General features: G+C 51.2%; 4 protein-coding genes across 4 annotated transcripts; 2 read left to right on the top strand and 2 right to left on the bottom strand.

Annotated features, from left to right (window-relative positions):
* Positions 1–1,017: 1,017 nt before the first annotated feature.
* Positions 1,018–3,414, bottom strand: J4E83_010405 (putative secondary metabolism biosynthetic enzyme; the record flags this gene model as incomplete). The annotated part of the gene is made up of 1 exon (XM_049337286.1): positions 1,018–3,414. One exon carries the CDS (start codon positions 3,412–3,414, stop codon positions 1,018–1,020), a length of 2,397 nt encoding a protein of 798 aa, XP_049183675.1.
* A 1,938-nt stretch (positions 3,415–5,352) lies between these two features.
* On the bottom strand, positions 5,353–8,129 carry J4E83_010404 (uncharacterized protein; the record flags this gene model as incomplete). The annotated part of the gene is made up of 2 exons (XM_049337285.1): positions 5,353–7,874; positions 7,922–8,129. The coding sequence occupies 2 exons, from the start codon at positions 8,127–8,129 to the stop codon at positions 5,353–5,355; spliced, it is 2,730 nt and encodes a 909-aa protein (XP_049183674.1).
* Positions 8,130–8,747: 618 nt separating this feature from the next.
* On the top strand, positions 8,748–9,745 carry J4E83_010403 (uncharacterized protein; the record flags this gene model as incomplete). The annotated part of the gene is made up of 3 exons (XM_049337284.1): positions 8,748–9,245; positions 9,296–9,526; positions 9,587–9,745. 3 exons carry the CDS (start codon positions 8,748–8,750, stop codon positions 9,743–9,745), a joined length of 888 nt encoding a protein of 295 aa, XP_049183673.1.
* An 879-nt stretch (positions 9,746–10,624) lies between these two features.
* Positions 10,625–13,705, top strand: J4E83_010402 (uncharacterized protein; the record flags this gene model as incomplete). The annotated part of the gene is made up of 1 exon (XM_049337283.1): positions 10,625–13,705. The coding sequence occupies one exon, from the start codon at positions 10,625–10,627 to the stop codon at positions 13,703–13,705; it is 3,081 nt and encodes a 1,026-aa protein (XP_049183672.1).
* Between the last annotated feature and the right edge of the window lie 511 nt (positions 13,706–14,216).

The following is a 14,216-nucleotide window of genomic DNA, read 5'->3' as shown; positions in this document are numbered from 1 at the left end:
TATATACACTTTTTTAATTACTCTACTTATAGAGCTATATATACTAAACTTATACTAGATAAAAGTTACTACTCTAACTAGTAGACTAGAAGTAGTTTAACTATTAGCTTTAGCTATAATTATAGTAAGTTTAGAGATTAGTGTTCTATAAGCTTACTATAGTAGATTTATATAATTTTTTACATAAGCTTACTATTATAGCTATACTAACTTTTAGTAGAAAACATTAAAACTTTAGATAATTATATATACTATAAAGTATAATCCTATATACTTATCTAAGTAAGTCTAAAAGTTTAAATAAAAGTAAAAAAAGTTTAAATAGAAGTAAAATAATTATATATAGCGTAAAGTATAAAGCTTAGTAATACTAAGTAGTATAGACTCTAAAGTCTATATAATAACTAAGCTTTACTAAAATTTAAATAATACTCTTTAGTATTAGCTAAATAGTAGAGCGTCTTAAATTTAGTATAGACTTACTTTAGATTTTAAGTTACTCTAGCGTAGTAGAAGTATTATCTACGTTATTAATAGTTAAAGTAAATAGTAGCTTATACTATTTAAATTTCTTATAGCGTATATCTACTCTATTCTAGCATTTGCTACTAATTACCTTGTTTATGCGACTTAATAGTAGATTAGTAATTTATTTACTAGCTAGGTAACGGTTAAAGAGATAGACGTTGGTTGTCGCATCGAGAGAGCTTGTCCGGATTTTGATGTCGCTTAGAGGAGCTAGGACGTTTCAACGTAGTCGGTAGAACAGGTCTTCACTAATGCGGTGGTGCTGACTGGTGTGTTTGGGTCTCGGAGGCATGTGCTCGGATTTGGAAGACTGTGAATTGAAGTTTTGTTGGACTAGGAGTAGGATGGGAGGAAAGCCGTGCGGCACAGCTTCATATCGACAATTACCTCTGTCGCCAGCCAAGCCGCTTGTAACGGATAGTTAGCTTAGCAGCCCTAACTGCTTCTATAAAGCGAGCGAAAGCAAATGTTTAGACACCAACTGTTCCCTCAAAATGCCCATTGCTCCAACCACTTCCTAATAACCTTCGCATCAACAGCTCTCCCCTCACGCAACGTAGCGCTCCCTGATTCCGTCCTCCTCGTGTCCAACGCCGGCAATCCAATCGACCCTGGCCTCATACTCTGGTAGAAGTCCAACAACTTGAGCCCAGGGACGCGCTCTGCATTCTCCTTCGTCTGCGGGATACGCGCCAATTCATCGACCCAGTCATTGAACTCTACAATCTCCATGTCGTCCTTGTTGTCCTGGGTGAAGAAGTTCCGTATGACGGGGTACAGCTTGTCCCAAGTAGTGGTGTGCGGATTGACTAGATGGTATACCTGCACAGGCTCGGGTTCTGAGACGGTAGCGTTTGCGATGTCGATGACGGTTCCAGCTGCGACGTCCATCGGCACCCAGTCAACTCGGTCCATGTTACCCAGCGTCCGCGGCAGCTTCTTCAAGACCTTGCTAGTGTGGACAATAGTCGGCAGCCACTCATGGCGGTTCCACGCCGCACCACCCGCATCGGTGCTCGGTCCTGCGAGCTGTCCCGCACGCACGATGGCCGTCTTGATGCCCAGGCGATGCGAGGCCGTGGCTAGGATCTCAGATGCGACATACTTGGACTCGCTATAGCCCTGGGGTATCGTGATTGCGCTGTCGAAGAGCGTGGCGATGGATTCTGGGACGGCGGATCCGTCTTGCACGACGCTTTTCCAGTCGCTCACACTGGCGATCGAGGAGATGAAGATGATGGGTGTCTTGTGGAGCGAGGCAGACGCGAAGCTTATCGCGCGATAGGTGCCGGCTACGTGTGTGGCCTCGTAGGATTCGAGCGAGAGGTTGAAGTCGACAGACCAAGCTGCGTGAATGAATGATGTAGCAGTGGACAGAAGACGCTCGTATGTAGCGTCTGAAAGCCCGAAGTGGTCGGCACTGAAGTCTGTCTTGAGGAACTCGGCCTTGCTGAAGTCGGCGTTCGGGTCGTGATAGCGGGCAAACGACTCCTTCTGTCGTACTTCGGCGTTGTCCGAACGGTTTAGACAGTAGACTCTCTCGACCTCTGGGTTTCGGAGCAGTTGCTCCAACATGTGACTGCCCAAACTACCCGTTGTGCCGGTAACGATCACGGTTTGTTTCCGTGGACGAGTAACCGCACTAGTCCTGGTCTTTGGTCGGACCATATCTTTTGTATACTTCCTGACCATCGCGCTGAGCTTCTCCTCTCGGATCGGCGGCAAACTTCCCTGCACGGGCGAGCTGCTCACGGTTTGAGATAAAGCCGCTGCCAGTTGCTTGACCGAAGGGTTGCTGTAGATCATCGACGAGGTCACTTCGGCACCACGAACGGCCTTGTTGAGCGCGTTGGTGAGTGCGAGCACATCAAGAGAATCGACACCCAGGCTGAATATCTCGACATCGTCTGCCACGTCGTCATGGAAAGATTGAAGATTGCGGGTGAAGACAGCACGAATCTTGCTTGCCAATTCAGCATCGCCATCAGCATCCTGGGCCGGGTCGCTCGAGTACCCTTCATCCGCATAAAGGGCTTCAATCTCGTCTTTGAACGCGGCAACAGTTTGGAGACGTATGGTTGAGCCCTTGCCGGCGCGGACGAAAGGCTTCTGGTTCGCAACGGCGACCTTGGTCTGATAGATCCGGGCGTGCGCGGGCGCTTCACGATTTGCTTGCTCTACCATCGGCCAGATGTGATCGATCAAGGCGGAGGGGTCTTGCGTGCCGGCTCGTGACCACTCTGGTTCGATGAGTAGGCCGGCCTGAAACTTGCCTGAGCCAACGACTAGGGCACCCTTCACCCACGGATGCGACTCGAGTAGCTTCTCCGTGCTTACAGGGTTGAACTTTTCGCCATTGCTCAAAACGATGATGTCGTCTCGTCTTCCACTGTACTTCCACAGATGAGGCTTCGATGGATGGCGACTGAACAGATCCTTGGTGCGCCATTCGGTTATCTCTGGAAAGGTATGGAAAACTGCCTGGTATCTCGTGTCTTTGGGCTTGATGACCATTTCGTGCAAGTCGTCACCAGCAGGCTCCATGACGACACCCGCAGCAGCACCCCAATGGAAGTAGCCCCACTCTTCTGGCTTAGACGGAAGGAGGGTGCTGATAAACATGGCTTCTGTACTGCCAAGGGTGGTCATCAAGTTCGTCACTTGACAAAGCTTGTCACCAGCCCCTGGACCGAGAGGCGCACCGCCAAAGAAGACGTACTTGAGCTTCCCCATTGTCTCGATACCTTTGGGCGTTGCAGCGATATCTTCCAGTACCGACGGTGGGAAGATACCACAAAAAGGTTTCACCGCCTCAATCACGTCAATGACCAAGCCTGCGCTCAAAGGCTTATCCGCTGGTAATCGTACGATGGTGCCACGGGACATGATAGATCGCAGCATAACGATTACCCCCATGCCATGGAAAAAGGGAGCGGCAGCAAGCATGGGCCGTGGATCTGCTAGAAAAGGCTTGCTGGTTTGTTCATGTCCATCTTCCGGACTAAGGTGCGCTTGTTCATACAACGTGTTTAAACCCCCAACAGTCTCGTAAATAGGCTTTGGGAGACCTAAAGTCTCTGTCAGTAGACCGAAACGACGTGTAGAGCAAAGTCGAATGAGATGATAGAATGCGTACCCGTTGAACCTGAAGTGTGCAAGATCAAGCTATGAGCGGTCACGTCACGGTTTTGTCTGCCAGGGTAGTGTTCCGCGGGAAGACTTGGATCAAGCAGCTCTTTGGTAGTGGGCGCCTCGTAGATCGTGAGACTAGGCACGGCCCCTTTGATTGCCTGGACCTGCGGCATCACATCGACTGTGGTCAAGAAGATGGTGCAGTTCGTCTTTTCCACGAGTGACTTTTGACCGTCGAGCGAGTTCCGGGGCGATGTAAATAGCGGTACGTATCCTGTCTTCAGACATGCTGCTAGTACCACGAGATACCGTAGATCGTTCGCGCTACGCAATGCGTAAGTATACAACATTTGTGACCGACACGCAGATAAAATTGTTCACTCACCCCATGTAGCCGATTGTCTGGCCCACCTTTACGGCAACACCACAGGTTCGCTCAATCCATCGCGACATGTTGTTCACTGCACGCGCAAGATCGGCGAATGTGACGTGGTGCCATCCTTCGTCCAGGCTGCTGCTTGAACGTGGGACTATAGCCCATGTTGAGTTAGGAACAGCCTCAGCTGCAGAGTCGATGTAATCGGCAACGGTATTTTGCTGTCCTCCTGTATGGTGCTTTTGATGTGTTGTTGCCATGGCTGAGATTATGTATCGATGTCGAATGTGGATGGTGCGATGTGTTTAGCGTTGTATCCAGGACGCGGTCCGACAGGCAGCGACGAGTGAGATAGCGTGTATTGATGGGTGATATACGCGAGTGTTGATTCGAATAACTTTGAGTGATAACAAGATCGACCTTGGGTTCGGAATGAGATTGATGTCTTCTTTTCTGAGGGACTACGAGCTAGATATACTTCGGCGGGCGCTAGCAGGTAAGGTCGAAAGCTTATGCCAGCGAAGAGCGCGGCCGCGAAATGCGGTGATGTTTCACCGGAAGCATGTCCTGTCGCCATGCCGAACGTTGTCCGAACGATTGCGGTGGATCATGAGGCATGAAAGTTGCGCAACATACAGCAGGGGGGCGGCCCGTTAGAATCATCCATGAAGCCTCTGTTCCGTTATATGGACGGAGGCCGATTCGATCTAGTCGCCGCAAGTGATTAATATCTTGTGTAAGATGCTACGCGTCATCACGAAAGGTTAAGGTGAGTTGTAGTGCGCGAAGTTGTTGTGTATGGATGACGCAGTCATGGAGATCCCTGTGCCCATCACCTCGGCCGAGCGAGCGTTTTGATTATTGAGCGTGTCGTGAAGGTCGGATGCTGGCGGCTACCACTCAGGGCAAGTAATACACTCTTAGGACAGGTAATATACTTGTACGAACGGTTGTGAGACATCTACTGTCTTCGTACATCGAACTTTAGACTCGGCGCATTCAAGCATAAGCATCAAGGAGGAACGGCCCGATGAGCGCCACGAAGCTTGACTAAGCGCTATGATGGCGCGACCCCACCTGTGATAGATCCGAGCGACACGCGCGCGCTATCGGATGTGTCCTTACATCCTCGTTGACCCACCTATGCGCTTCAGTAAGCTCAGCCAGGATTCAACGGCTTATGATGTTAACATTATATTGCATCACGCTTTGCGCAAGAAACTGCCGAGACTGTCTTCCACAGAAAGATCGTATTACGGATGGTATCAAGTAGTCGGGTATCAAATAGAGCATCGAACGCCGTCTTATGCATCACTTCATCCGGCAGCAGGTGCAACCCTGGGCGTTTCTTTTTCCTTCTCCCGCCTCTGCGAACCCTTCCTACGTCTTCGCTCCGGCTTGTACACATCGTTGAAGTTGATGTTGACAGCCAGCATCTTCAATTCACCGTCGGGCGAATGTACCAAGTCTCCGAGCAGAATGCTGATTCTCGCTCGGAAGTCTTCCGTCAACTGACTCAAACGCTTTTGTAGGGCTGGCAGAACATCATCTTCGGCCGAACCAGTCATGCCGATCTTGAGGAGCGGGGGTGGGAAAGGCGATTCGTCCTGGCGAGAAGCCGCGCGAGAGTGTGAGGGAGCGAAGGGATCTGAAGATGAACGATCTTTCTCAGAAAGACCCCACCGACCTGCTGCTGTACGTGTCTCGATCTTGGCCGCGTGCTCCTGTCGGCGCGTGAACTCAGCGACTGAGAATGAGTACAAGCCATCCACCGCATCCTTGTATGCCAGCATCGTCTTCAGCAACTCATGGAGCTGCCCCGTGAAGTCGATACTAGAGCTTCCGAGAAGACCTTTGCGGGTGATGTTGTTGAGGTATATCGCATGCGCTTCAATCATGTCATCCAGCGTGCTCTCCGGCTTGTTGAGCGCTCTCTGTAGATCGATCCATGACGACTCTATGACTTCGAAGAGGATGTAGTGTTGCAACTGGTTGACGAAATGAACCATCTCAGCCATTGCGCAGCGTGCTTTCTTCCAATCCGCGCCGAGTTTATCGGCTACGGTGCCGAGAACGCCACGAGCACCAGTCATACATCGACGCCATGTTGAACCAAGGGCAAATTCGACACGCTTGACGCGCCATAGGAAGTTGAAAACTTTGAGATATTGCTTGGAACCAAATGGTGTGACGATGACATCGACAGGCGCATCAATCTTATATTCCAGCGTAAAGACATCCCATCCGATCTCGCCATGTGATAGTTCCAACATGCGTGAGTCGAGGCGGCGCAGTACATCTGAGGTGTCAAATTGGGCGTTGGAGTTGCGAACGGCATGTTCGAGTTGAGCAGTGAGAGTATGGCGATATTGTGTGTTGGCCGGTCGATCAAGGTTGGATGAAAGTGACTCCATCAAGACGGCAATGAAGTCGCCAGCGCCGAGCAACATATACTGCTTAAGGGCCTGCAGATGGTCGAACAGCTTGAACTTGTTTCCCATCAGGTCGATGAGACGAGCCATGGTGGTCTTGTATGCGTCACCGATAGAGCGCTCGAGATTCGCAGTGTCGCCGTACTGCAGCTCCTTTGAGGCTTCCTTGGAGTATGTGTCGACCCATGCTGCGTCTCCACAGCCATAGCGAATGAAGTTGAGGGTTTTGCCGATGAGGAAGACCTTCTTGGCAAAGTCGTCGGTAACGATGGTGGGGACCATCTTGTCGTTCAGTCTGTATTTGTCTTCCCAGACGCTCGTCGCGCCACCTTTCCCCTCGTTGCCGTTCGCCTCGAGGATGTCATCCTCGCTCTGTTCCGAAACAAAGAATTCGCCAAAGGGATCGGCAAGCTCGCCGTCGTAGACCCATTGCCGGAGCATGTCGTAGAAGGGTCGCGTGACATCGGAGAGAAGGCGCTCGGCAAAGTTCATGACGTACGGGTCGCCGTGGTTGAGGGAGAAGGAATGTATGAGAGCAATCAGCTCGCCGCCCTTCTTGCTTTTGGATTCTTCAACCATCAGGCTCATCAAGCGCAAGCCCATGGTCGGTTCTCTTATCCAGATGACGCATCGCTTGAGGGTGACGCCGGCCTTGCTGACGCCCTGAGGTGTTGATGCCTCGTTCAGCTGTGCCAGCGCTCTCTTGATTTGTCCTTCCAAGGTCGCGACCAGGCCCAGGTATGCTCTCAGCTCCTTGGCTAGAGCTGCGCGGAAGCTCTGCTCGATTAGGCCGCCATCGCTCGCCTCAACGAATTCAGCCAAGCCTTTGTACAGTATGGCGGGTTCAGCGAGGGTGTGTAAGAGGCTGACGATGGGGACCGGCAGGGTCGTGGGAAGCTTGAGGGCGGTCGACGAGGGGAATGCGAGGTTTGTCGATGAGTAGCCTTGGAGCGTGAAAGGCAGCTCCCGCAGCAAAGTTGGCTCCGAGGGCCCCGTCTCTGCCTTTTCGACATGTCCACCATTGGCTTGCTGCTGCTCCTTGGCGGTGTCAGGCCGTCTTCGCTTCTCTGGCTTCTCGGCGATGGAAGCTGGACGTGTAGATGTGGGTGCTTTTGGCGATCCGGCATTGACAGGCAGCTGGGCGAGGCCGGGCTTTGCAAAGGCGTCTTGGATGGCGTGGGATGAGGCGGCCACGCTCTGGCGCTTGGACGGCGTCGTCGGTTCGCGCGAGAAGCTGCGGGTATCCTGGGCGGGCGGCGGCTCATGCGGTGCTTCGGCGTTGTCGGAGAGGTTGTAGAGAAAGTAGAGCATGCGCCATTTCTGGTCGAGGACGCTCTGGGTCTCAAGGCGCGAGAGAAGGTTGTGCAGACGCGCGCTCTTGCGCTGGTCATTGTTGGGGCCCGAGACTGTCACATATTAGCCAAAGACACGTGATTCACCGCGCTGCACTTACCCTTGCGGTCTATCAGGCTGGCGATGTGCTGGACGTCGGGAACGAGTGAAGCATCGCCCGCAGTCGTGAGCTCGTCGAGGGCAAACTCGTAGGCATCTTCGAAGCGCTGGTTGGCCTCGTCTTCGTTCTCATTGGGATCTTCAGGCACGATGCGGACCAGCAGCTCGTTCAACGCGTGTTCGACGCGCTCGCGGTGTAGAGTGGCCATGTTGGCGCGCTGGATGGGCGCGAGTCCATTGGTGTTGACCTCGGCGGGGTTGACGCCCGCCCGTGCGCGTCGCCCGACCTCGAGCCAACGCGTCACTCTTCACTCGTCACTTCCAAAGCTGGCCATAACCCATGTCGTATCCTCCAACAAATTGAACGAAAATGTGTATCGTCTTCCATCATGATCAGATGCTAAATTGCAATAGTGTGTATGCAGCAATCGCTTAATGCAACGTGACTTCTAGCGATTTGTGGTGTCACCCGTCACCGTCGTTTGCGCGTGGAATACATCAGCGTTTGCAATTCATCAATGAGTATCGATGTCGTTATGGAGCTCTCAGTCCAATCCATCGTGCAAAATGGCTACGAGCATCTGTCCTTCCATCACCTCCATCCCGCATACTAGAGCTCAACTTCTATGACCAGCCCGGACCAAGACCAGAACCAAGCCCCAGTCTGAGTCAAAGACGCTTTAGTCTTTGTCGACTACCAATACTTACATCTTGGTTCATTTGGCCACAGATCTTACGATACGCCTTTACACCAGTCCACTTCCGAGCACACAGAAGAGGCACTCGACGTAAGTCCTGACTAGAAACCGCCGCCGCCAGCCGCCAACATGGGCACCATGGAGAAGGAAACCGTTCATTCCTCAAGACGGCCTAAGCTCCTGACCTACGAGGAGATACAAGAGTGGTCGCGAGACAACGATTTCATCCATACCGGCTATCGCCCAGAGAAGCCCGACTACAAGGACATCTTCCTCAGTCTGACCTACCTCCACAACGAGACTTGCAATATATATACACACTTGATCGGCGCGATACTGGTATGGCCTGTCGCATACATCTACATGCGGATTCTGGCCGAGCCCCAGTACCACAACGTCCTACCGGCGGACTATGTGATGTTCACCATCTTCTTCTTCTCTTGCGAGTTCTGTCTGCTCTCCAGCGCTGTCTATCACCTGATGCAACCTCACTCGCACAAGGTGGAACAGTTGTGGCATGTAATGGACCTGACTGGCATTGCCGTCATCATTGCTGGCACATTCGTTGCGGCTATCTACTACTTCTTCATCTGTCAGCCTGCGTTCCAGATCTTACACTGGGTCATTGTGAGTCTAGTTGAGGGAACGCTTCCGCGATATGCTGATATTTTCTCCAGACCATAGTCTCGGGCTCGGCCTGCGTCGCTTTGATCTCGATACCGAAATTCAGGACATTGCGCTGGCGCACTTTGAGGGTGGTGGCCTTCTTCCTCTTCGGACTATCAGCCTTCGTTCCCATACTGCATGGCGTCGGCCTGCACGGTTCCAAGTACATGTTTGATTACATGGGAATGAAGTGGTACTTGATAGAGCTTGCGTTGTATGCAACCGGCACTCTGATTTTCGCGGTAAGTGAGATCGTTCGCTCTTGTACTCGGAGAGACACATGAACTGACCATCACATGCAGACTCGGCCTCCCGAAAGATTCGCTCCGGGCAAGTTCGACTTTTTCGGCTCCTCACATCAGATCTTCCACCTTCTCATCTTGGCGGCGATGTGGGTCAACTGCCTGGCTCTTACACAGAGTTTTCGATCAGTTCATACGTTGGATCTATGCCACCGGTAGTCTACTCCTGCAATACGGAGATTTCCTTCCTTTGTGTTTTGCGGAAGGATGGGAACTCGACGATAAAGACGGAGTCCATGGAGGTTGACTGAGAAAGCGAGCCAGGCAACAGACTTGCCACTACCATTAGAAACTCTTGCTTAGACGAAAGTGACTTCTTTTGCTCGCCAGCCAAGATCGATACAAAAGGATGGACCGATTTTACGCATAGAGACGCAACTATACTCACAGTCTGCGATGGACGAAACGCATTGCATAGGCGCAATGCAAGTTTTACAAAGATGCGGTGGGCCCGTAAGATACTGGAGAGAGATTATCCACCCACACTCGCTGGACACCTTCCTCACCGCTAAGTAGACCAGCAGGTATTCAGTATTTTGCCTGACATCTAACGGTGCGCAGATTTCTGCAGCATAGAGTCGTTCTATTCGATGATTGGTTGATCGGTTACACAAGACAATAGCCCCTCGCATGGCTGAGATGCTTTTGGCAGCAGCAGCCTTTTCGGGCGGTAGATGACTGCACCAATCTTGTGTCCGAGGCGCGCCACCTCAGCATCTTGCATTTGACCCCTAGATTGTCGCGCATTGCTTACTCTCCTCCCCGCGTTTCTCCAGAGAGAAGAACCGCATGTTGAGAAAACTACCTAAAGATCGCGCGCATACAACAACGGAGATACACGAATTGATCATATCACCGAGGCAATTTACAGGATTGGAAGAAAAGAAAGCCTACATACTCCGCGATCGAGGTTAGTTTGGTATGAAACATGCGCAATAGTAGTAGTTGCTTACGCCCTCTAGCTTGAAGATAGATCTCCGATATCCCAAGTGAACACGACGACTATTCACTTTGGATCGAGCATTCAAGGGCGCAAGCATGCCTCCTCTCAAGCGACCCTCTGGTCTTATGTTCCAGAGTCATTTCGCAGACGCTGTGGACCTTGACGCACCTGACAAACACGATATCCCTGCTGGAGATGGGTCCGCTTCAGGCGTTAAGAGCCGTGCTAGAGATGTGGTAGACGCTGGTAAAGACTGGTTCGCACGGAGCATGAGCAAGCTGGGACAGAAAGAGAAGAAACTTTGTGCAGCGTGTGAGCGCATCCCGTTTGACGAGTGCCTGCCTCCGTCATCGAAGGGCAACGACGAAACGCCTACTCAGGTACCTCCAAAGCAACAAGCGATCATTTTCTATCGAAGTTTAGAGAAGATACTGGAAAACAGCGGACACTGCAAGCTGTGTAGTTTGTTGAAGCAGAGTGTGTGCCAAGAAGATCACGACCTGCTGAAAGCTGAACACATTCGAAAGCATCTACCCAAGGGATTCAACGAGAACACGAGCATGTCTGTCTGGATCGCAAAGTTCAAAGACAACGTCGATCTGTGGCCCTTCGGCTATACCTCGGACCGCTCGAGTGCTTCCGACTATGCAATGGATGAGGTCGAGAAGCTATTCCGAGACGCCGAAGCCCGGGATACAGCGATGAACAGTGTCAGTGATATGTACCAATCGATAGCAGATGATTCAGCACTGGCAGTCGAAGCGGCACAGCTTGCTCTGAACATGGTCCCACTCTCGAGGATAGAGGACCAGAACGCACGCGAGATGGTTGCGGGACTGCAATTTGTGTTCCGCCAGGTCGCCAAATTCCAGGACATGATCCGTCACAAGTTACCCTGCATTTTCATGTTCAGGATGTATCGTGGCAAGGAGAAAAAGGCTGGAGCTTTGAGTGTTCGCGTTTACGCTCACGGAGGGGCTGCGTTGGCCCCGTTGCAAGAGATTACCCACTTCAGTCTACGGTTCGAGAACATTGTGGAGCCACGACTTTTCGAGAATCAACTCTGGTATGGAAACAGATTGGGAAAACGCATCGACATTGCCTTCTTCAAACATTGCATCAAAGAGTGCCAACGTCACAGCGGTGAAGCTGGATGCGCTAGTTCTTTGAGCAACCCCGTCAAACCCGACGAGACGGAATTTTGCCTCATCAACGTACAGACAATGAGCGTCAAGGTACTTAAGTTTCGTGAGGTCATGAAAGAAGACTCGCAATATCCGTATACAGCACTCAGCTACATATGGGGAGAGCTGAGCTTGCTCGATGGATGGATTCCCGTTTCAGAGGCGAGTTCAGAAAAGACAACAAGATGGAAAAAGAGAACGCCGGATGGTAGTTTGGTCTTCCGAAATGATCGTCCTGACAGAACAAAGCTCACAAGAGGACACGAGTCTGACATTCTGTACAGAGACGGGGGTCTTAAGGAGATGATATCTAGCATACCAAAAACCATTCTGGATGCGATCGAAGTTACCAGGGACGTAGGCTTGGACTACTTATGGGTCGATGAGCTGTGCATCATTCAGGATAGAGCCGACCCTGACAACAAACTCAACATTGGCCGCATGCATATGATATACAACCACGCGCAGTTTACGATTGTTGCAGCCGACGGCAAAAATGCGGGTTCTGGTCTGAGAGGAGTAGGCTGTGATCGGGGCGAGCTCAAGCAGATCAGCGAGGAAATCATCCCTGGGGCGAGCATGTCATTGCCGGTTAACATCAAATGGGACATTCGATTGTGGGAGTCAAGATTATGGACTTTCCAAGAGAAAGCCTTATCGAAAAGACTTCTCGTCTTCACTGGTGGCTGCGCAATCTGGTTTTGTAGAGGTGGTATCTGGAGGGAGGATGTAAACGCTTTGGATGGCGACATCTCCGCCGTCAGGTTCTCTTGGCCTCGCATGGCCGCTACTTCAGCGCTTTCTGGGGACAAAATGGGAGAAGCAGGTCTGAATTTCCGAGCAGATGGCAGCGTTCGTCTGCTTAGACGGGCTGCAATGTATGATTACATTGCAGCAGTCGAAGACCTAAGTGCAAGGGACATCAGCGATGCCTCGGAGATTTTGGATGCCTTCAAAGGTGTTTGTAAGGTCTTGGAAAGCCCCAAGCGTCTCGGCACACAGTTTTGGCAAGGGCTTCCTGTCCAACACATGGACGTTGCATTACTTTGGCAAACTACCAAACCAGCATGTCGACCAGAGAACAGCTCTAGGGACGATCGGATCCCACCCAGCTGGTCCCCTTTTGGTTGGGAAACAAACCTCAAAGCTGAAGGCAATGCCGCTGCGCGTACCCTTATAGAATACCCGAAGCCGTACGAAGTATGGTCGGATGGCAAGGGCATATGTCTGCGTCGTGATCCAGATGGAACAGATGAGGAGGCACGGATGAGAACACGAGGTTCGGAAAAAGTTGCGACTGAGGAGCGTATTCGTCCCATCAGATACACTCTCTGGAGGCCTGATATGTCAGGCCCATCTCTTCAGCCCGTTGGCCTGTTCGGTCGAAAGAAGATAATGGATGGATTCGATCCTCCTGATTGGGAGTCTTCTAACTCAAAAACAGAACAGCCTCGAATCCCACCTGCGAAAACCTTGGATGACCGAACGCTGGTGATATTCGCTCAAACTGCGATCCTCATCCTCCATCAGCAAACCTGGAGGACAACAAGAACCTCCTACGTCAAAAATCACGACGTCTCCAGAATTACCTTCGAGGATAAAGATACCACGTCTGCTACACCAGGAGAAACCATCACAACACGTCAAGAGTACTGGCTTCGCGCCCAGAAGACAGATGGTGGTATCAGCTCCGAAACACGCCCGACGAATGTGAAGGGCGATATTGAAGATGTCAAGATAGGCGTGGGCAGAATCGACGAGTCCGGCTTTGGTGCAATAAACATGAGCGTCAAAGCTGTAGTTCTCTCGGAAGCGCAGTACCTTGGAAACGAAGACGTACCAGATGTGTTCGGGTATCCGTTGTACACTGTGATGCTCGTGCGCCAGATCCAGAAGCACGCTGGAGTGTATGAGCGTGTTGGATTAGGTCACGTTTACAAGAGCAAGTGGAGGAAGCTTTCACCAAGAAAGAAGACAGTGTGCCTGATCTGACTTGTCTGCAATTACATATCTACTTTGCTTATCCGTTAGTGGTAGTAGCGTTCGCTCTTGTACGATTGTTTCGGATTGTAAGAGATTTGGGATGTTATAACTGCTCAAAAAAGACTCAAACGCCTTTTGTACCATGCTGTCTCTGCGCGTTGCTTTCTCTAAGCGGACGCAGGCACGTAAAAAAAGGGTGTCGGAAGGGGTGTGTTCAAGATAGGCCCCACCAGTTCCACACACCGCCGATCCTGGGCAAAAAGAAGATTTTTCCAAAAACATACAACAGTGGGGATTCCCTAGTGGTCACCCACCTAGGTACTAATCCACCGGTACAATGCTTGTATATGGCTGAGCGGACGGGAAGCCTAATTTTCATTGTCCTATGGTCGTATGTGGAAGATTGGGCGATAGGATTGAATATATACCAAGTACGTTGGTCGCCGAGAGACCAGCCAGACTAGCCCCACCATCACGACCTACGCATTCTCAAACTTGCTAGCAATACCACTCCAAGTCT

The sequence above is a fragment of the Alternaria metachromatica genome (genome assembly GCF_023757995.1).
Source record: "Alternaria metachromatica strain BMP 0045 chromosome Unknown scaffold_44, whole genome shotgun sequence".
NCBI classification, from domain to species: Eukaryota; Fungi; Ascomycota; class Dothideomycetes; order Pleosporales; family Pleosporaceae; genus Alternaria; species Alternaria metachromatica.
The sequence above is the reverse complement of the archived record's forward strand: the minus strand, read 5'-3'. Positions and strand labels throughout refer to the sequence as shown.